Source organism: Ranitomeya imitator, chromosome 4 (assembly GCF_032444005.1).
Source record: "Ranitomeya imitator isolate aRanImi1 chromosome 4, aRanImi1.pri, whole genome shotgun sequence".
NCBI classification, from domain to species: domain Eukaryota; kingdom Metazoa; phylum Chordata; class Amphibia; order Anura; family Dendrobatidae; genus Ranitomeya; species Ranitomeya imitator.
Window position 1 is genome coordinate 635287621 of NC_091285.1, and position 21315 is coordinate 635308935.

Sequence of the window (21315 nt, forward strand, 5' to 3'; positions counted from 1 at the left end):
ATTGCATCACCTGGACATGCAAGCATTCAATGACCTAGGCAATACTAAGGAAATCCTCAAAACATGACCTGTTGGTGGCTCTTGAGGACCAGATTGGGGAACACTGCTCTGTTGGTTCCTTAGGCTGCCTAGTTCCCTACTTCCATGGGCTAGGTAGTAAATGAACCTTAAAGCTAGATTCTTTGCTTAAAAGGGTTGCTCACTACTCGGACAACCCCTTCTCAATCCCGATGTTCCCCCCTTGTAAAGTGATAACGTTATACACCCCTCCGGTGTCGGTATTGGCTATCCCAGGGATTGTATGACCTTTTGACATTGCTGGAAAAGCACCAGCATCGGATTGAGACGGGGTTGTCCAAGTAGTGGACAGCTCCTTTAAGGAAAGGAGCTAATTTCAAGGTTCATTGACTACCTAGGCCATGGAAGTGGTTACCGGACCCCTGGGAGTCAGGCAACTGGGCAGACTAAGGAACCAATAGAGGATGCCAAGTTGTCCAGATAGTGAACAAACCCTTTAACTCTGTTTACTAGAAGCTAAATAATGCCCCGAGGCATCGGAGCGTTGGGGTTCTGGGTGCGAATACGATGAGTTTTATCTCCCAGTTTGCTTGCATTTCCTCTTGGTTTTCTGTTTGCCTCCTATACTCAAAATAATGGATTAGTAGTAAAATGGCCTTAATGCAAATGTCTAAAGCTGGAAAACTGGATTGGGAGCTGTGTCAGGCACCAGGACGGAATAGCTGAACATATAATCCTAGTTTTAAGCTTGGAAAATTTCAGAAATCTATCGAGTTCAATCTACAACCTAACATGTTGATACAAAGGAAGTCAAAATTCCCATGAGGCAGATGCTAATTGCCCCATATTAGGGAAAAATTCCTTCCCAACTCCACACATGGCAATTGGACTGGTTCCCTGGATCAACGCCCTGTAATAGAATCTTGTGCCCATTAATATTAGATTTAAGAAAGGCATCCAGGCCCTCCTTGTACTTTTGTAGTGAATCAACTATTACAACATCATGTGGCAGAGATTCCCATAGTCTCACTGCTCTTACAGTAAAGAATCCATAGTCTCACTGCTCTTACAGTAAAGAATCCATAGTCTCACTGCTTACAGTAAAGAATCCATAGTCTCACTACTCTTACAGTAAAGAATCTATAGTCTCCCTGCTCTTACGGTAAAGAATCCATACTCTCACTGCTCTTACGGTAAAGAATCTATAGTCTCCCTGCTCTTACAGTAAAGAATCCATAGTTTCACTGCTCTTAAAGTAAAGAATCCATAGTCTCACTGCTCTTACAGTAAAGAATCTATAGTCTCCCTGCTCTTACAGTAAAGAATCCATAGTTTCACTGCTCTTAAAGTAAAGAATCCATAGTCTCACTGCTCTTACAGTAAAGAATCTATAGTCTCCCTGCTCTTACAGTAAAGAATCCATAGTTTCACTGCTCTTACAGTAAAGAATCCATAGTCTCACTGCTCTTGCAGTAAAGGATCCAGTCTCACTGCTCTTACAGTAAAGAATCCAGTCTCACTGCTCTTACAGTAAATAATCTATAGTGTCCCTGCTCTTACTGTAAAGAATCCATAATCTCTCTGCTCTTACGGTAAAGAATCCATAGTCTCACTGCTCTTACGGTAAAGAATCTTCTGTGACGATTGATCCTTCTTCGTTCTGGATGTAGATGATAAATGATGTCCCCTTGTCATCGTCGCAGACCTAGGTGTAACGAGATCATTAGACAGATATCTGTACTGTCCCCTCATATATTTGTACATTGTCTTGAGATCGTCCCTAAGCCTTTGTTTTACCAAACAGAATAACCCCAAGTTCCATAATCTTGTCATTCTACATTAAAAACCCCTTAGCGTATAGAGCAGCAAATCTTCCACTCCAGGGTCCGTGTGCGCGCTGCAGGCTCAGTGGCTGAGCACGTTCCACACGTGACAGATGCCAGTTATTAATCCGACATCTGCCTGTAACAGCAGCAACTGGAGCTACCTCTGACCGCTGCTGTTTAAGCATTTAGATGCCACTGTCAATCATTGACACCAATATGTAAAAAAAAATATATATATATATATATATATATATATATATATATATATATATATATATATATATATATATTGTGATGAAGAAAAAAATTGTGATCGCAAAGTTATTTACGGTATATATTTTTTGTGTTTTGCCATTTTTCTGAGGCCCATTGGCGCTTTTATTTTCCGATCATTGGAGCCTAGTGAGGGCTTATTTCTGTGCATGGCAAGGTGACTTTTTTTCATTTGTGCCTCTCTTGGGGTCTTTGTGACATTTTGTGACCTTTTTATTATTTTTTTTTATGGAGAAGTGACTAAAAAAATGTCCAGAGAACTAAACTAGTTTCACATTGGCGTCTTCGTTCTCTCCTGAAGACTCCTGTTACATGGTCGTTTTAACCATACAATGCATAAAAAGAAAACCTGAGAAACTATGGCTGAATTTCATTCTTTTTCCCTATTCCCACTTTTTAGTACATTGTATGGTTAATTGAATGGTTTCATTGAAAACTACTACTCGTCTCGCGAAAAGAAAAAAAAGTTCTACATCCGGCTAAGTCGGTGGAAAAATAAAAACCTTAGAGTTCTTGGAAGAAGTAAAGAAAAAACGAAAGCGCAAAAAAATGAACAATTTCTGGGTCATTAAAGGGGTTAAGGCATGGTGCAAAAACCAGACTGTGACCGTGAGGTCGTCAGAGGGGTCTTAACGTTTGTCCCCTCTCCTGTTACCATCACATAATCTAAGCTGAAAAGGGGCAAATACGCATTTTTCTCCAATTGTGAGATGCCACTTACCTTCTGTATGGCAGATCCTGAACCTTCACCACCAGTGGTTTTCATCCTGACGCCCAACATACTGTAGAGTAGGGTCAAACGATACCCCCGCCCTCCTTGTAGGCCTGAGGTGGATACATCAAGGTCTTCACATGCATGTGTGTAGTACCAGGCAGTGCAGGGAGATAAGAAAGCAGACACCTGGCAGGAAGACAGCTGGCAGACCCTGCTCAGTCCAACTACTCCGCTCAAGAGCACTTGCTTTCCCCGATTCCTCCCTCCGTCACTGAATTACTTGCCTGTCTTATTCGCCTCATCTGCGATCTCCAACCTGTGACTCCAGCTGTTGTAAAGCTACAAGCATTTTGTCAGGGCATGCTGGGGGTAGTAGTTTTTCAAAAGCTGGTGAGTCACAGGTTGAGGACTACTGCTTTACTTTATTCATGGTGCCATCTGGTTTTCTCCACTTTGCTTCTACATTTCTTCTCTTCATGTGTTTTTGGTCTTTCTCTTTTGTTGCATCCCCCATATATACACATCTGGCTTCATTGGACCCAGCTATACTTGAGGCCCCGTCCCTTTTTGTTTGCATGTGGCAGATTTGGCTATATATCCATTTTATTTTAGACCCCCTTGTCTATGGCGAGGAACTGAGGTCTTCACGTTAATCACAATATTTTTTTTTCCTGCTAGATATTCTACTGCATTTCATAGAAAGGTCTCCCCTTTCGGCAAATGTGGTCCACGGCACTCTCATGCTGTGAGTGGTCCGCCTCAGCCTTCATGCCCAGCTTCACCCTCTCATGGAACACGTGGTCCGACTCCGCCTTCATGCCCAGCTTCACCCTCTCATGGAACACGTGGTCCACCTCAGCCTTCATGCCCAGCTTCACGCTCTCATGGAACACGTGGTCCACCTCATTTCCCTGCTGCCTTGCGTGGTCCGCCTCAGCCTTCCCTGCCTCACCCCTTTATAAACCGTGTTGCGTTGTTCACCTCAGCCCTCTTGCTCGGCCTAGCGTTTTCACATACCGCGTGGTTCACCTCATCTTATCATACCTCACATTGTCCACCTCAGCCTTCCTGCCCAGCCACCCCATCGTGACATGTGGTCCGTCTCACCCCCTCATACCCTGTGTGGTCAACCTTATCCCTCTTGCTCTGCCTCACGCTGTCATATACCACGTCTGCCTCGCCCCTTTGCACACCACCTGGTCCGCCTCACCCATTTGCAACCGACTTGGTCCGCCTAACCCCCTTGCACCTCGCCTGGTCCGCCTAACCCCCTTGCACCTCGCCTGGTCCGCCTAACCCCCTTGCACCTCGCCTGGTCCGCCTAACCCCCTTGCACCTCGCCTGGTCCGCCTAACCCCCTTGCACCTCGCCTGGTCCGCCTAACCCCCTTGCACCTCGCCTGGTCCGCCTAACCCCCTTGTACCTCGCCTGGTCCGCCTAACCCCCTTGCACCTCGCCTGGTCCGCCTAACCCCCTTGCACCTCGCCTGGTCCGCCTAACCCCCTTGCACCTCGCCTGGTCCGCCTAACCCCCTTGCACCTCGCCTGGTCCGCCTAACCCCCTTGCACCTCGCCTGGTCCGCCTAACCCCCTTGTACCTCGCCTGGTCCGCCTAACCCCCTTGCACCTCGCCTGGTCCGCCTAACCCCCTTGCACCTCGCCTGGTCCGCCTAACCCCCTTGCACCCCGCCTGGTCTGCCTCACCTTTTTGCACCCTGCCTGGTCTGCTTAATCTTCTTACACCCCTCTGAAGCCTCCACATCTTTGTCCAGGCCTCAGCCTCTCACCTTCTTTGCGTTCATTCACCACGTTGCTCCTTGAAGTTGTCTCTCCCTCCTCTCCCTGCACCAGGTCCCTCTCCTCTGCCCACTCTCCTCCCCTTTTTGTTTTTTATCAAGACTGCCCCTCCACCCCCTGTCAACAAGAGAGACCTGCAGCCGGCTGATAAGAGGACAAGCACTCTGGGTTTGGTGCTTGGCAGTCTGGTGGCTCTCTCTCAGCGGTGGTGTCTGTCTCTCCATGTCCTGTCTTGCCTCCTCCTGTCTCCCATGCTTGGTGTGTTCCTCCTATATCACTCTTTGCCCCGCAGCTTCTCCATTGAACTGCACTCCCTCCCTTCCTACCTCTCCCTAATTCTTCACATGTTCTGTCTTACTTGTTGTCTTCTTCAGCTTGGTCCTTTTGTCGGCTTTGCCTCTTTCCACCATGCCTGCCCACCCTAGAGCCACCTTACTGTCTGCCATCCTTCTCCAGCGCCTTATTTCCTCACACGTCGCCTTTCTCTACCTCTAACACTTTGCTCCAGAACCTGTCTGTTGCCTCAGTCTGCCTTTCCTCCCTCTCGCCTGAATGTCGGGGCACCTGTACTAGTCCATACTTGAGTTGTGGTCCCAGGATGTCGGCTCTGCAGAAGTTGGAGAGCTTTGCTTCACGGGTCTTCAGCCGTGGACCCCGCAGTCCAGCTCCGGGGAGGGAACCTGCGCCTCCCAGCAGTCCTCAGCCGCCCTGCCTGCCTAGCAACGTACTGAGCTGGGATCGGGAGAGTGAGTGTGCGCGATGCTGTGCGGGGTAGGGAGCCATGATCAACTGCGCAATGCACTTTTTTTTTTTTTTTTTTGTTGCTTTGGTGTTATTATTTGCATAAATGCCGCAAGGCAACGGCACAATGTTCTGCGAGATAAAATTGTTTGAAATTGTGCAACGCTCTTTCTGGAGGGTAATAATGTTCCGCTTGTGTCCACGTTAGCAGTATGACACTGTTGTAATCACTTCTGACAGTCTGCGGAGTGCTTGGTCTGCGCTGGTATCATGCAATGCTCTGCTGAACTTTTTGCACAGCCGCCCTATATTGTCCTAGCATGCCTGCAGCTACAGTACGCAATGCTCTGCATGCCGCCGTTATCTCGCCCTCTTAAATGTTTGGTTAAAATAACTTTCCGCTTGTGCAATGCTCTGCAATCTGTCACACGCTTTCTCTGCGATGCTCTGTAGCTTAATCTTTCACTGCAGCTTCCTGTATTGTTCCACTGGGGTTTTCTTTTATCAGTGAGTGACCAGTGTCACAATGTCACCCTGTGTAGTCAGGACAGAGTGCTGCACATTGGATATAGTCCATGCCTTTACCTAACCTAGTCAAAAACCTGCACGCCCTGACCCTGGACGGGCACAGCTGCCTTAACCGGTTTGTCTGTGCCGCCACCAGGTGCGGCTATAGCCTGTAAGGGTGGGTCAGTGGTTATGTAATGCAGTGCTGCCATCATCTGCCAGTATGAACAGGGCCAGGGTTGTCGGAGCTGTATGCCCATGTCAGCACGCTCTATGGAGTGCATCGTTGCAGGGGTTGGGCGGCCACATTGTTAGTGTCACCTTGTAGGACCTTGGACAAGGGCTTTCTGCAAGTTTATTGCCTTCAGGTAGAGATAGCTGGCTTTTTTTTTTTTCCTCGTTAGCCTGTGCTAGGTATGGACACGTGGAGGCAATTAGACCCTTCCAGGAGCCCATCAACGTTTTTGAATTGGACGGCTGTAAACCATAAAAAGTTTGTCACCATGTTCTTGAAAAAGGAATCTTCGGTTTCCCTCTACAGCGGCAATCAAAATGGTTCACCCTCCATTGCAATAAGGTTTACTAGCAAAATTGTCAACGTTTCTTCAGATTGCAATAAACCCATAAAACAAGAAAAATGTCAATGGCTCGACGCAACCAATATAAAATATGGTTTCTCCAAATTCAGCACAAAATTCCACTTTTAATGGGGTTTAATCATTAATCTTCAGGAGTATACTGTTCGCCAGCCTTGAGGAGTGGCAGTGCACTCCTGAAGATTGACAGTTCGCTCTGGCATCATGGTTGAGCCCCTCGTCTGAACTGTGCATCCCATTCATTCTGAAAGTAAAGGAAGAGCGCAGGCACACTGAAGCTAGCCAAATCCACTGATCTGTAACAAAGTGCTTGCAAGTGCAACATGCCACCTCGGATACACTGCCCATTTGGCCCGCTACTTAGGCCCTGAACTGTATAGCAGAGAATTTAACCCTGCTGTTCTGTTCGGTCTGGGGAGACCTATTTTGAACTTTGGTATTTTTTGGGGTGTTCAAGATGCGGTTCTGAAACTTGTGGTTGATTGACTTAAATGAGGATGGGTCGGTCGGCCACGGGTTTCAGAGCCGCATCTTGAATATTTTAAAGAATATTGAAGTTCAAAGTCGGTCATTTTTGACCAACAGAACAGCAGGGTTAAAATCCCTCATTCCTTGAGATCAGAGAGGTAAGAAGTAAATTGCAAAGTTGTTTGGTTTTTTTTACAAGTACTTTACAAATTCTCTGAATTGGCAAGATGAGAAAGCCCCTTTAACGCCTACTGCAGTTTCAGAATTATTCACCTCTTTCATGACGAGCGTCTTCAGTACTTGGTCGATCCCCTCTTGCTGTCATGATCTGCTGCAAATGTGCTGCATAGCCAGACACGGCTTCCTTATAGTGTTCCTGAGTAATCTCAGCCCATTCGTCATCGGAAATAGTCACTAATATCCGTGGGTTTGCTACAATTGTCTTCTTCATATCTAAATTTTTTAAAGTGACTCCAGAATCTTCCAGGGCTTCTTCTGAAACCAAGACTTGGTGGAACCGTGTCCTGTTGAAAGGTCCAGTGATGCTGAGTTTTAGGTTCCTTACTGTACAGTAGGCATAATGTTTTCTCCTAAGAATGTTGGATACTTGAGTGAATCCCTCTTGCCCTTCACAAGTTGCAGGCTTCTAGTGTCAGAGGAAGCAGAACAGCCCCAGGTCATCACTGAGTCACTGCCATGCTTTACTGTAGGCATCATCAGGCCATCTCCATGCTTAATCATAGGCAAGGTGTTCTCAGAATGTTCTTTATTCTCCTTCTGAAGAAAAGGAAGGAAAACATTCCAGTATTTCATTGCTCCTCATAACATAATTCCTAAACTTCTGTATAAGCATGTTACAGCAGACTTTTGTTGACCTTTTGGATCAGTAGAGGTATTTTTTTTTTTCTTAGGAGTTTGGTCATTAAGACCTTCCGTGTTTAATTTGCACTTTACCCAAAGTGAAGCCTCAGTGTCTGCTGCCACCTAATCTTGCTGCAGGTCTCTGCAGTTGCTCTAGGTTTTTTATTTTTTCGGTTTTGACCCCATGCGTCCACGTGCAAGTAGTGTAGATGGTGTTCCTTTTAATTTTGAGCTTGAAAACTTTGCTTCCTGCTGTATCTCAATTACCTTGATTGATTGCAAGCCAGTCTTAATGAAGGGAGCACTGGAGTAAGTTGCGCGAAATTCAATAAGAGGCGTACGACTTTAATGAATTTGGTGCATTTTACAACTATTCGGAGTCAGAAAAGGTTTGTAGTGTAAATTAGGAAGAATTTCAGGTGGGCTTACCCATGCCATGTCTTCTCCATCTGTCAACAGTTGGTGGAGTTGGCTGGGGCAACTGTAAAGATGCCAAGTTTACATTTTTGTGCAGTTTTCAGTTGCTCAAACATTTTTGCAACATTTCTAGCCTTTATACTCCGTAATCCAGGTATAAAGTGCTTGACGAATTGGGGCCCATGCCTTTGCTATTTTTTTTTTTTTTTTTTTTTTTTTAATCTATGTACTGGCTTGATCTTTTTAATTTTTGGGCCACTTTTGACTTGAGCCGGTCATACACATTTAGATGGTTGTTTGCCGAACTGATTTTGTGTTGTGTTAACTGTTTATGTGCATGTTGTTCCTCTCTAGCCTGTATTCTATGACCTCTGTAGTTTTGTGTCCGTGTTCTATTCCTGTAATCCTCCATGTTGTGATGATGCACAATTAAAGTTATTCATTCTCCCACAATGTCTGAATGCCGATGATTCTGCTGAAAGCTGAAATTTGCAACAGTTAATGGGGTTGTCCGGTCTTCTGTTAAGTCTGCAGCCGCTCTATGTAACTGCAGACTTCCACACCGACCGCTATCTGGATTCTCCAGCGTTGACGGCAAAACTTTGTCTGTGTGCTCGGCCTCACTCAATTCATTTGTGTTGAGCAAGGCTATTCTGAACGTGGCCGTAAGCATGCAAATCGTATACTTGTGGTCACATTACGGCCCGCTCTCGCCGGTAGTATCGGAGAATCCTGACAGTGTGCGGTGCGCGCGCAATCAGGATTCAGGAGTTTGTCGTTACATAGTGATTGCAGATTTTTAACAGAAGACCAGACAATCCATTTTAAATGCCAAAGTGGCTCCAATGAAATTTAGACACCTACTCCTTTCCAAGACTGTCGCCATTCCAGTGGTGATGGCATGGTGTCCTCCAGCGGACAGGTTACACTGTCACAGCCAGGATGCAGTTTGTCGCTATTTGCAACCCCATGTTGAAGGTTTGTTTGCTGAGCTTTCGTTTTCTACAGTAAGGAAAACTGGAAATGACAAAAGGCGCAATAGTGTCTTATCTGGGTAAAAATTAGGATAGTCTTGCACAATCGTGCTCACCTGGTTGGGCTGTGTGCACACAACCACTTAAGGCTTGGGCTGCTGTAGACCCACGAGGAGAAATCAAGGAAACCCAAAACACATGGGTTAAACTTGTCGAGGGACGATGAGATGACGGAAATCCAAAAGTGTGCGGTTTATTAGGCAACGCGTTTCGAAGTTAACTTCATCAGGACAAACCACGGTGAATGTGGTTCATTGACGGCAGTGCCGTTTAACCCATTTGTTTCCAGTTTTCGTCATTTTCTCCAGCTCCTCATTACCACTGCCAGGTATAATGGTCTCGGACAATGGTTGAGCTGTCAAGCCTTCGCCGTAGGCGATTGTAAGAATCTGCTTTCACTTAATTTGTCTTTCCATAGTGGATTCGGTTGTCTAACCACCGTTTTGGCTTTGTCTGGGTGAATATAACAGGTTAATAACATGATCATGGTGTACAGTCATCCTGCAAATTCCTCTAAAAACGGACAAGGTTTAGCAATGATTAGATGGCGCCAGATATCATACAGCATATGAAAGTGGTCTATATACTGCAAAAAAAATGCCAGCGTGAACAACTTGGCCTTATATCTGGCCAGCAGTAGCCTGAATTAAAATGGGTTGCAAACAATTGGGGGAAAAAAATCCTGAAGGCAGCACAACTTTTGTCCATGGGTTTGGTCTCATATTACAGTTTGTCCTCATTCATAGAATCCTAGAATGTTAGAGTTGGAAGGGACCTCCAGGGTCATCGTGTTCAACCCCCTGCTCAATGCAGGAGTCACTAAACCATCTCAGACAGATGCCTGTCCAGCCTGTTTGAAGACTTCCATTGAAGGAGAACTCCCCACCTCTCGTGGCAGCCCTGTTCCACTCATTGATCACCCTGGCTGTCAAAAAGTTTTTTTTCTAATATCTTGTCTGTATCTTCTCCCTTTCATTCCATTGCTTCTCGTGTTTCCATGTGCAAATGAGAATAATGATGATCCCTCTACACTGTGAGAGCCATTCAGATATTTGTAGACAGCTATTAAGTCTTCTCTTAGCCTTCTTTTTTGCAAGCCCAACATTCCTAGATCCTTTAACCGTTCTTCGTAGGACAAACTTTGCTGTCCGCTCACCATTCTGGTAGCTTTTCTCTGAACTTGCTCCAGTTTTCATTTTTTTTTAAAATGTGCCCAGAACTGTACACAGTATTCCAGATTAGGTCTGACCAGAGAGTCGAGGGGGATAATTACTTCATGTGATCTAGACTCTATGCTTCTCTTAATACATCCTAGAACTGTTTGCCTTTTTTGCTGCTGCATCACACTGTTGACTCATGTGCAGTCTGTGATCTATTAGTTTACCCAAGTCTTTTTCATCTCTGCTGGAGCTTGGTTCTATTTTTCTCCTGTAGATGTAATTTCCCAGATGTAGAATCTTGCATTTCTTCATGTTCAACACCATTCTATTAGTTGCTGCCCATTGTTCAAGCTTATCTAGATCCTTCTGAATCTAGATCCTTAAAGGTACCTTCACACATAACGATATCGTTGCTTTTTGTGACGTAGCAACGATATCGTTAATAAAATCGTTGTGTGACAGCGACCAACGATCAGGCCCCTGCTGGGAGATCGTTGGTCGCTGAACAAAGTCCAGAACTTTATTTCGTCGCTGGATCTCCCGTGGACATCGCTGGATCGGCGTGTGTGACACCGATCCAGCGATGTCTTCACTGGTAACCAGGGTAAACATCGGGTAACTAAGCGCAGGGCCGCGCTTAGTAACCCGATGTTTACCCTGGTTACCATCCTAAAAGTAAAAAAAACAAACACTACATACTTACCTACCACTGTCTGTCCCCGGCGCTCAGCTTCTCTGCACTCCTCCTGTACTGGCTGTGAGCGTCGGTCAGCCGGAAAGCAGAGCGGTGACGTCACCGCTCTGCTTTCCGGCCGCTGTGCTCACAGCCAGTACAGGAGGAGTGCAGAGAAGCTGAGCGCCGGGGACAGACAGCGGTAGGTAAGTATGTAGTGTTTGTTTTTTTTACTTTTAGGATGGTAACCAGGGTAAACATCGGGTTACTAAGCGCGGCCCTGCGCTTAGTTACCCGATGTTTACCCTGGTTACCGGCATCGTTGGTCGCTGGAGAGCTGTCTGTGTGACAGCTCTCCAGCGACCAAACAGCGACGCTGCAGCGATCCGGATCGTTGTCGGTATCGCTGCAGCGTCGCTTAATGTGAAGGAGCCTTTAGTCGAACAGGATAAAGTTGCACTACCCAACACAGCTTATGGACTGAAGTGATTCCATTTCTAAGGCTATGTGCCCACGATCAGGAAATAGCAGTTTTTTGGATGCAGTGTATTTTTGTTGCATCCAAAATGTTTGAACCATGTGAATTTACTGCATCTGGTGAATGGCTATGGGTGAAACTTCTTGCCACAGCTCATAAACACACACGGCGTGTTAGTTTATGCAGCGTTAAATAGAGGCACAGTGTGCATGGGGTTTCTATAAGTCAATCCACTGTGCATTTAATGTAGAACGCAGCACAGGTAAGCTGTGTCCAAAATGCTGCTCGTCCTGTTCGTGGGCATGTACCCTAAGGGGTAAGGGAATCAAGGAAATCATTTTTCTGTTACAGGACAACCCCCTTTTAAAGGGAGTCTATCATCTATATTTTGTTTAATTTATTGACTGCAGGTTGTTGTTTTTTTTTTTTTTATGCTTTTTTTTTTGTCCATGGATATGGGGTTTGGCCATTTTGCCTGAGCTTCTGTTGTTCACTTATAAGAGTTGTTTATAGCAGCTCCATAGAACGCATTAGTCTGGAGATGTTCATTCACTTTTGTGGGGAGTGTTGTGGGCATGTTCTGTGATCTGTACAGAAGTCGCTGTGCAGGGAATGAAGCGGGTGACCTGTGACACCAATTAGTGTGAGTGGTGAATCCTATGATATCGATGTCTAGGTGGTGTCTTTCCCAGGAACCAAGCGCAGGGAAGCCCTTTTTGAACATAGCAGAGATGCACAGGGTCGAGGTACAGTGTGGGGGACGTGGAGCGGCCGAGGTACAGTGTGGGGGTCGTGGAGCGGCCGGGGTTACAGTGTGAGGGACACTGAGCGGCCGGGGTTACAGTGTGAGGGACACTGAGCGGCCGGGGTTACAGTGTGAGGGACACTGAGCGGCCGGGGTTACAGTGTGAGGGACACTGAGCGGCCGGGGTTACAGTGTGAGGGACGCTGAGCGGCCGGGGTTACAGTGTGAGGGAGGCGGAGCGGCCGGGGTTACAGTGTGAGGGAGGCGGAGCGGCCGGGGTTACAGTGTGAGGGACGCTGAGCGGCCGGGGTTACAGTGTGAGGGACGCGGAGCGGCCGGGGTTACAGTGTGAGGGAGGCGGAGCGGCCGGGGTTACAGTGTGAGGGACGCTGAGCGGCCGGGGTTACAGTGTGAGGGACGTGGAGCGGCCGGGGTTACAGTGTGAGGGACACTGAGCGGCCGGGGTTACAGTGTGAGGGACGCGGAGTGGCCCGGATACAGTGAGGCAGGCAGAGCGGCCGGGGTTACAGTGTGAGGGAGGCGGAGCGGCCGGGGTTAGTGTGAGGGAGGCGGAGCGGCCGGGGTTACAGTGTGAGGGACGCTGAGCGGCCGGGGTTACAGTGTGAGGGACGTGGAGCGGCCGGGGTTACAGTGTGAGGGACACTGAGCGGCTGGGGTTACAGTGTGAGGGACGCGGAGCGGCCGGGGTTACAGTGTGAGGGACACTGAGCGGCCGGGGTTAGTGTGAGGGACACTGAGCGGCCGGGGTTACAGTGTGAGGGACGCGGAGCGGCCGGGGTTACAGTGTGAGGGACGCGGAGCGGCCGGGGTTACAGTGTGAGGGACACTGAGCGGCCGGGGTTACAGTGTGAGGGACGCGGAGTGGCCCGGATACAGTGAGGCAGGCAGAGCGGCCGGGGTTACAGTGTGAGGGAGGCGGAGCGGCCGGGGTTACAGTGTGAGGGACGCGGAGCGGCCGGGGTTACAGTGTGAGGGACACTGAGCGGCCGGGGTTACAGTGTGAGGGACGCGGAGTGGCCCGGATACAGTGAGGCAGGCAGAGCGGCCGGGGTTACAGTGTGAGGGAGGCGGAGCGGCCGGGGTTACAGTGTGAGGGACGCTGAGCGGCCGGGGTTACAGTGTGAGGGACGTGGAGCGGCCGGGGTTACAGTGTGAGGGACACTGAGCGGCCGGGGTTACAGTGTGAGGGACGCGGAGTGGCCCGGATACAGTGAGGCAGGCAGAGCGGCCGGGGTTACAGTGTGAGGGAGGCGGAGCGGCCGGGGTTACAGTGTGAATAGCGTGGGGAGGGTGTTAGCGTGACCAGGGGGTTCTCATAGGGTATGGTATAACCGTCAGGGTGCATAGATAACGTAAAGGTAGAGCAGTCCCATAGACAATGCATAGAGCGGTGGCTGAGCATACGCACCTCTGCTCCATTCAAAACAGAACAATGCAGAACCCTTGGAGTTTTTTCTGTTTAAGGAGTCCTGTTCTCTGAGGGTCCCAGGAGTCGGAACCCCCCCCCCCGGGATCAGTAAGTTATCGCCCTTTCCTATGAATAGTGGATAACTTGCGATTTTCAGAAAACCCTGTAATGATCATAGAGTATCTGATTTCCGTTTGTGAACTAGGGTGATGATTTGAGCAGTCTCCTGCAGAGGGCGCCACTGTCCTAGCTGCCGACCTGGGAGTGGAGGGACCTCTGCTTGGGGTTATACGGGTTGCTATTTTTCTTTGCTGAGGCCAAAGTCCCTATAACAGTGTCCAGCATCTCTGAGAATAAACAGAGGAATAATGCAGGAATCTGACGGGCGCAGGCTGCTGGTCCCGCATGTGTCTGCCATGTTATGTGCAGCCAGGAGTCTGTGGGAGTAGTAATGCTCGGGGTGTATGACGGCACCTGCTTACCTGTAGGGCTGGACATCTGTGGATAATGAGTCTGGCAGGTAGGACTTTAACCCTGTGGGTGCCGGGGCTGTGTGTGTGTGTGTGTGTGTGTGTGTGTGTGTGTGTGTGTGTCTGCGCTCAGATGTCTGATCTCTCTACTCGTCTATTTACAGTGAAAGAATTCCTGGCCAAAGCGAAAGAAGACTTCCTGAAGAAATGGGAGAACCCAGCTCAGGTACTGAAGCATTCACTGTGCAGTAAGGTATGGGGCTGTGTGCAGGGTGCCGAGCAGATAGTGTAGTACCGCTGGTATTGTGTAGTGTGTATGATCTGAAGGAGCTGGACATGAGTACCACTTGGAAAAATTGGTATCGTTGGCAAGGTGGGTCATAGCCAACATGGTAGCACAGGTAAGAGACATTATGAATACCATGGTAGAAATTGGTACAGTGTGTATAATGTATAACCAGCAAGGTACAGTGTAGAACTGTAGATGGTGTAGAGCTGACTGGGTACAATGCGACTAGCATAGAGCGGGAAGGATACAGTGCAGCTATTGTAGAGCATGCAGGGCGGAGCATAGCTGGCGTGGAGCGGTCGGGGCGCCGCATAGCTGACGTGGAGCTGTCAGGGCGCTGCGTAGCTGGCATGGAGTGGTCAGGGCGCCGCGTAGCTGGCGTGGAGCGAACAGGGCGCCGCATAGCTGGCGTGGAGCGGTCGGGGCGCCGCGTAGCTGGCGTGGAGCTGTCAGGGCGCTGCGTAGCTGGCATGGAGTGGTCAGGGCGCGGTGTAGCTGGCGTGGAGCGGCCAGGGCGCGGTGTAGCTGGCGTGGAGCGAACAGGGCGCCGCATAGCTGGCGTGGAGCGATCAGGATGCGGCGTAGCTTGCGTGGAGCTGTCGGGGCGCCAGGTAGCTGGCGTGGAGCGGTCGGGGCGCCGCGTAGCTGGTGTTGAGAGCAGGGCTGTGGATTCGGTAAGCCAAACCTCCAACTCTGACTCCTCAATTTCCCTACCTTCCGACCCCACAGCCCTGCCTTGCTACTGAGCATGTACATAAAGTGCAGCACAGATTCGTCTCCACTAAAGCTGAGATCAGGAGCAGAACAGACATTTATAGGACATTTCACAACCTTCCCAAATTCTTATGAAGATATTTACAGCACATTCTGCATTCTACTACTGCACTCAATGTCTTAAATATTTTAGGACTTGGTCCATTTTATACCGACTCCACAGCCCTGGTTGACAGGGTAGGGCACATCATGGCTAGCCTAGAGAGGGAAGGGTACAATGTTTGGGGTACACTCTGTACGTAACCCCTTTCTCATGTACAGCACCATGGAAATAATGGTGCTATATTAATAAATAAATAATAATAATGTTTGTAAACTGTTGCTGGCCTACAACAGGGCTGGTAACATGGTAGTGTTAGTGCTATGCCAGCACCACAATGTTGTCTATGCCTTTTCCTAAGTTGGTTAGAGGGTGACTGTGGTTGGGTAGTGTTGATACCGATGTATTTCCATCCTGACCAGTATGTCTGGTTGCCCAGTGAGGATGGTTAATGATGGCGCCCTGCAGCCTCCTCACCTCTGCTGCTTGCCCTCCACAGAACACTGCTCACCTGGACCAGTTTGAGCGCATTAAGACGCTGGGCACAGGCTCGTTTGGCCGCGTGATGCTCGTCAGACATAAGGAGAACGGCCATCACTACGCCATGAAGATCTTGGATAAGCAGAAGGTTAGTCCGGTGTCTGTATACTCTACGTTGTGCCCACTGGACATGGCCGCGTCCCATCAGTATACACCAAGATGTTGGAGGTTATGTGCAAAATGTCCACACATGTAAAGAACACGAAACCAGTAAGTTACATGGTGATATCATTGGTCACACATTGACCAGATTATAATTGCCCTGTAGATGGCTCCACTTTTCGTTTAAGGGATTGGTGTTACCGGTTAGTAATATAATCAGTGTGGGGCCTGGACAGGACCCTTGAAAGTAATTTTGGGGACACCTCATGGCCAATATAGACTTTTTTTCATTTTCTTTAATTTGTTTCTAGCTGGATACTTGTAAGTCCAGATCCCAGGTGTGAGTATGGTCATGTCGGGATAAGTCGCAGGTTTGTGTAGGTGTCTCTTGAGGAACTAGAATGTTACGGTCCCATTATTCTTGATGGAGTCAGTCTGCCCATAAAGGCCGGATTCTAAGTGGGATTCTCCATCGGTTAAGGCTCCTAATGTCATTTTCAGATCCCACTTCAAAAAGCACCGCAAAAAAAACGAACCTAATGCACGGCAATGTAAAAACCACAATGCTGTGCACATGTGCCATCTCGTCACTGCTTTTAATCGCTTCAGGGTTGGAAACCATGAAACAGTTAAAAGAAGTGACCTGTTCACGCTTCGGGCAGCTTTGTTTGGAAGTCGCCCATTCCGTATACTTGAGTACAGCAAAGACTCCCGGCAGCAGAATGACTGAAAAGACGCAAGTGAGGAGCTTCAGAATAAGGTGACCACCGGTGCGTTCCTCCCACCCTATGAGACCTCATTGTAGATCTAGTGTAGCTGCAGCAAAACATGACAAAATCTGCAGGAAAGGCTCAGAATGGCGCCATCCACATAGATGTGTCACACCGCCTCATTATGTTAGGTGCTCGGTGATGACCTGGGTGTAGTCATTCCCTGCAGTCAGGAGCAGTGCGTGATGGCAATTGTTTTTATTGCTGTTTTAGATATGATATTTGATTACTGGGAGCATTTGGGTATGTGAGTGGTGCCCCATTATTACCAAGTGTTATAGCGGTGTTGGCCCCATGATGAAGATAATGTTCTTCTGTTTTTTATGCCAGGTGGTGAAGTTGAAGCAGATTGAGCACACGCTGAATGAGAAGCGCATCCTACAGGCTGTTAACTTCCCTTTCCTTGTGCGCCTGGAGTATTCATTCAAGGTAATTGTGATATATTTGTAAATTTATTGTTCTATATTTATAAACTTATGCTCCCCTCTCCCTGCTCCTCTGTCCGGCCCTCCGTGCTCCTCTGTCCGGCCCTCCGTGCTCCTCTGTCCGGGGCCTCGTGCTCCTCTGTCCGGCCCTCCGTGCTCCTCTGTCCGGCGCCTCGTGCTCCTCTGTCCGGCGCCTCGTGCTCCTCTGTCCGGCGCCTCGTGCTCCTCTGTCCGGCGCCTCGTGCTCCTCTGTCCGGCGCCTCGTGCTCCTCTGTCCGGCGCCTCGTGCTCCTCTGTCCGGCGCCTCGTGCTCCTCTGTCCGGCGCCTCGTGCTCCTCTGTCCGGCGCCTCGTGCTCCTCTGTCCGGCGCCTCGTGCTCGTGCTCCTCTGTCCCCCAGCCTGTTTCTTGGCTAAACACTAGTCTTCACTATTGCCTTTCTCTCTCCTGTACGGTGCGGCTGGTCTACCTCACTAGCCTCTGTTAGGCCATCTTGTGAGTATATGATATGATATTTTGCTGTCATTTTAGCTTCTTGTGCTTTTCTTCTCAGGACAACACTAATCTGTACATGGTGATGGAGTATGTAGCGGGGGGCGAGATGTTCTCTCACCTGCGTCGGATCGGACGCTTCAGGTAGTGCATGGAGCTTGGTGCGTGGGGGGCACTTATTTCTATCATCTTGTTTGCTCAGTGGTAACTGACTTTTTTTCTTTCCTTCTTGCAGTGAACCTCACGCCCGCTTTTACGCATCCCAAATTGTATTAACCTTTGAATACCTGCACTCCCTGGATCTTATATACAGAGACCTGAAACCAGAGAATCTGCTTATAGACCAGCAAGGTTACATACAGGTGCTCCTTCCTGTGCTTTACGTCTTAATGAAGGGATTTGCTTGATTTGAAGGATATTGCTTTGCCATAATGCTTGTTGTAAAGGGATTGTCTGGTGTTTTGCTAATAAGCGTGATCGCAGACTTGTGAATCCTCCCAGAGCGCACACCGATTGCCATCAGGATTCTCCGGTGTTGGCGATAACGGGCGGGCATGTTACCACAAGTATGCGACTTGTAATCTTTCGACCACATTCCAGCTTGATGTGCACGGCCTTGCTCAATACAGCTAGTCAGAATGTGACCGAAAGTATTATTATGCAAGTATGCAAAATGCGTACTTGCAGTCATGTGACCCCAACAAACCCCTTTTAGTCTCTTACTTTCCATGAGCCCAGATAACATCATACCTGTGTGACAGTCAATGGCAGTGTATGAAGGGAGATACAGTTGTGGCCAAAAGTATTCACACCCCTGCAATTCTGTCAGATAATACTCAGTTTCTTCCTGAAAGTGATTGCAATCACAAATTCTTTGGTATTATTATCTTCATTTAATTTGTCTTAAATGAAAAAACACAAAAGAGAATGAAGAAAAAAGCAAAACATTGATCATTTCACACAAAACTCCAAAAATGGGCCAGACAAAAGTATTGGCACCCTCAGCCTAATACTTGGTTGCACAACCTTTAGCCAAAATAACTGCGACCAACCACTTCCGGTAACCATCAATGAGTTTCTTACAATGCTCTGCTGGAATTTTAGACCAGTCTTCTTTGGCAAACTGCTCCAGGTCCCTGATATTTGAAGGGTGCCTTCTCCAAACTGCCATTTTTAGATCTCTCCACAGGTGTTCTATGGGATTCAGGTCTGGACTCATTGCTGGCCACCTTAGAAGTCTCCAGTGCTTTCTCTCAAACCATTTTCTAGTGCTTTTTGAAGTGTGTTTTGGGTCATTGTCCTGCTGGAATACCCATGACCTCTGAGGGACACCCAGCTTTCTCACACTGGGCCCTACATTATGCTGCAAAATTTGTTGGTAGTCTTCAGACTTCATAATACCATGCACACAGTTAAGCAGTCCAGTGCCTGAGGCAGCAAAGCAACTCCAAAACATCAGGGAACCTCCGCCATGTTTGACTTTAGGGACCGTGTTCTTTTCTTTGAATGCCTCTTTTTTTCTCCTGTAAACTCTATGTTGATGCCTTTGCCCAAAAAGCTCTACGTTTGTCTCATCTGACCAGAGAACATTCCTCCAAAACGTTTTAGGCTTTTTCACGTAAGTTTTGGCAAACTCCAGCCTGGCTTTTTTATGTCTCGGGTTAAGAAGTGGGGTCTTCCTGGGTCTCCTACCATACAGTCCCTTTTCATTCAGACGCCGACGGATAGTACGGGTTGACACTGTTGTACCCTCGGACTGCAGGGCAGCTTGAACTTGTTTGAATGTTAGTCAAGGTTCTTTATCCAACATCCGCACAATCTTGCGTTGAAATCTCTTGGCAATTTTTCTTTTCCGTCCACATCTAGGGAGGTTAGCCACAGTGCCATGGGTTTTAAACCTCTTGATGGCACTGTGTACGGTAGACACAGGAACATTCAGGTCTTTGTAGCCTTGAGATTGCTCATGCTTCCTCACAATTTGGTTTCTCAAGTCCTCAGACAGTTCTTTGGTCTTCTTTCTTTTTTCCATGCTCATTGTGGTACACACAAGGACACAGGACAGAGGTTGAGTCAACTTTAATCCATGTCAACTGGCTGCAAGTGTGATTTAGTTATTGCCACCACCTGTTAGGTGCCACAGGTAAGTTACAGGTGCTGTTAATTACACAAATTAGTGAAGCATCACATGATTTTTCGAACAGTGCCAATACTTTTGTCCACCCCCTTTTTTATGTTTGGTGTGGAATTATATCCAATTTGGATTTAGGACAATTCTTTTTGTGTTTTTTCATTTAAGACAAATTAAATGAAGATAATAATAACAAATAATTTGTGTTTGCAATCATTTTCAGGAAGAAACTGAGTATTATCTGACAGAATTGCAGGGGTGTCAATACTTTTGGACACAACTGTAAGTGTCACTGCGCATACTGCGGTCAGTGATGTAAATCCAGGATATTTTTGCTTCCAGCAAGTTACGTGCTGAGAGGGTTAATTTAAAGTTATACATGGGCTGGTTTTAAGTGAGCACCCATAGTGGGAGGGAGGGTGCTCACCATATCCCCTCCTGCAGAGCCGACACAGGCTTGTGTGCTGTCAGGACCTGCGGTGATGTCACGATCATGTGATCACCACGTGGTCCTGGTTAAATACCTGGACATGAGAGGCAGTCTAGGTGATGTATTGGGAGAGGAAGCACTCCCACGTGACTCCAGGAGGAGCGCAGGACATTGCCATGCGTCTGCAGGTGAAACCTGCAGAGAAAAGAATGTGTTGAACTTTGTTTTGTTTTCCATTAAGCCAGGAAGACTCTGCTTTTGTTTTTCCTAAACCCTGCCTTGGTCTATGCTGACTTTAATAAACCAGCAGGTGTTTCATTACCAAAGTGTTCCTGTGTCTACCTGAAGAAGCAGCTAAGCGTGTCGACCCCTCACACCTGGTTCTCCTTAAACCGGAACTATTTTGTGTCTGTATTCCGTATATATACTTCATGTCCATGTGAGATGCATAGTGCCACCTGTAGGCCATGTTAGGAATTACAAGTTAAGAATTTGTGTTTCAATTCCTGACCTTTTTACGCAGGTGACAGATTTTGGCTTTGCCAAGCGAGTAAAGGGAAGAACTTGGACTTTGTGTGGCACGCCAGAGTACTTGGCCCCTGAAATTATCCTTAGCAAGGTGAGTAACAGAGCTCAAAGTTTGTTTTATTGTCCAGTCTTCTGTTTGGAAAGGTCTGTGCTTTTGAAGGTATACCGTATTTTGCAGACTATAAGACACACCCGAATTTTGGGGAGGAAAATGGGAAGAATACATATTTTTAAATAAATTGGTGCCGTGCCATATAGTCCAATTTTACGGTAACTTATCAGGGGGAAAGAGTGGAGCAGCTGCGGGGTCCCAGGAGGCAGGTTGCCATTTTCCTGAAGCCCACTGTAGAAAAATCAATGGGAAGGGGAATTTTATGAAAGGCCAGGGCCCACAACCTCGCACCACCGGGGCTCCCCATCTTGTCAGCCCGGGGCATGCAGCATTGCCCCACTCCTGCCGCTGGCCTCCTGCAGCCTCTCCCTCTCCCCACTGGTAGGCTACATTATAAGACGTACCCCCATTTTCCTTCCAGTTTTAGGGGGGGACACATCTTATAATCAAAAAAATACAGTAGTTCGTGTTAAAGGGGTT

At 47.9% G+C, this 21315-nt stretch overlaps 1 protein-coding gene across 4 annotated transcripts in view; it reads left to right on the forward strand.

The window, feature by feature from the left end:
- LOC138677014 (cAMP-dependent protein kinase catalytic subunit alpha) overlaps positions 1-21315 on the forward strand; it is a 58302-nt gene that overhangs the window by 21654 nt on the left and 15333 nt on the right. For 2 of the 4 annotated variants that reach the window (XM_069766795.1, XM_069766794.1), the window contains exons 3-8: positions 14372-14433; positions 15810-15938; positions 17053-17151; positions 17699-17781; positions 17873-17999; positions 20719-20814. In XM_069766795.1, coding sequence (XP_069622896.1) covers positions 14372-14433; positions 15810-15938; positions 17053-17151; positions 17699-17781; positions 17873-17999; positions 20719-20814 — 596 coding nt within the window. Of the gene's footprint in view, positions 1-4782; positions 5375-14204; positions 14258-14371; positions 14434-15809; positions 15939-17052; positions 17152-17698; positions 17782-17872; positions 18000-20718; positions 20815-21315 lie in introns of those variants that run through there. The other 2 variants (XM_069766793.1, XM_069766796.1) reach the window with 2 other exon arrangements.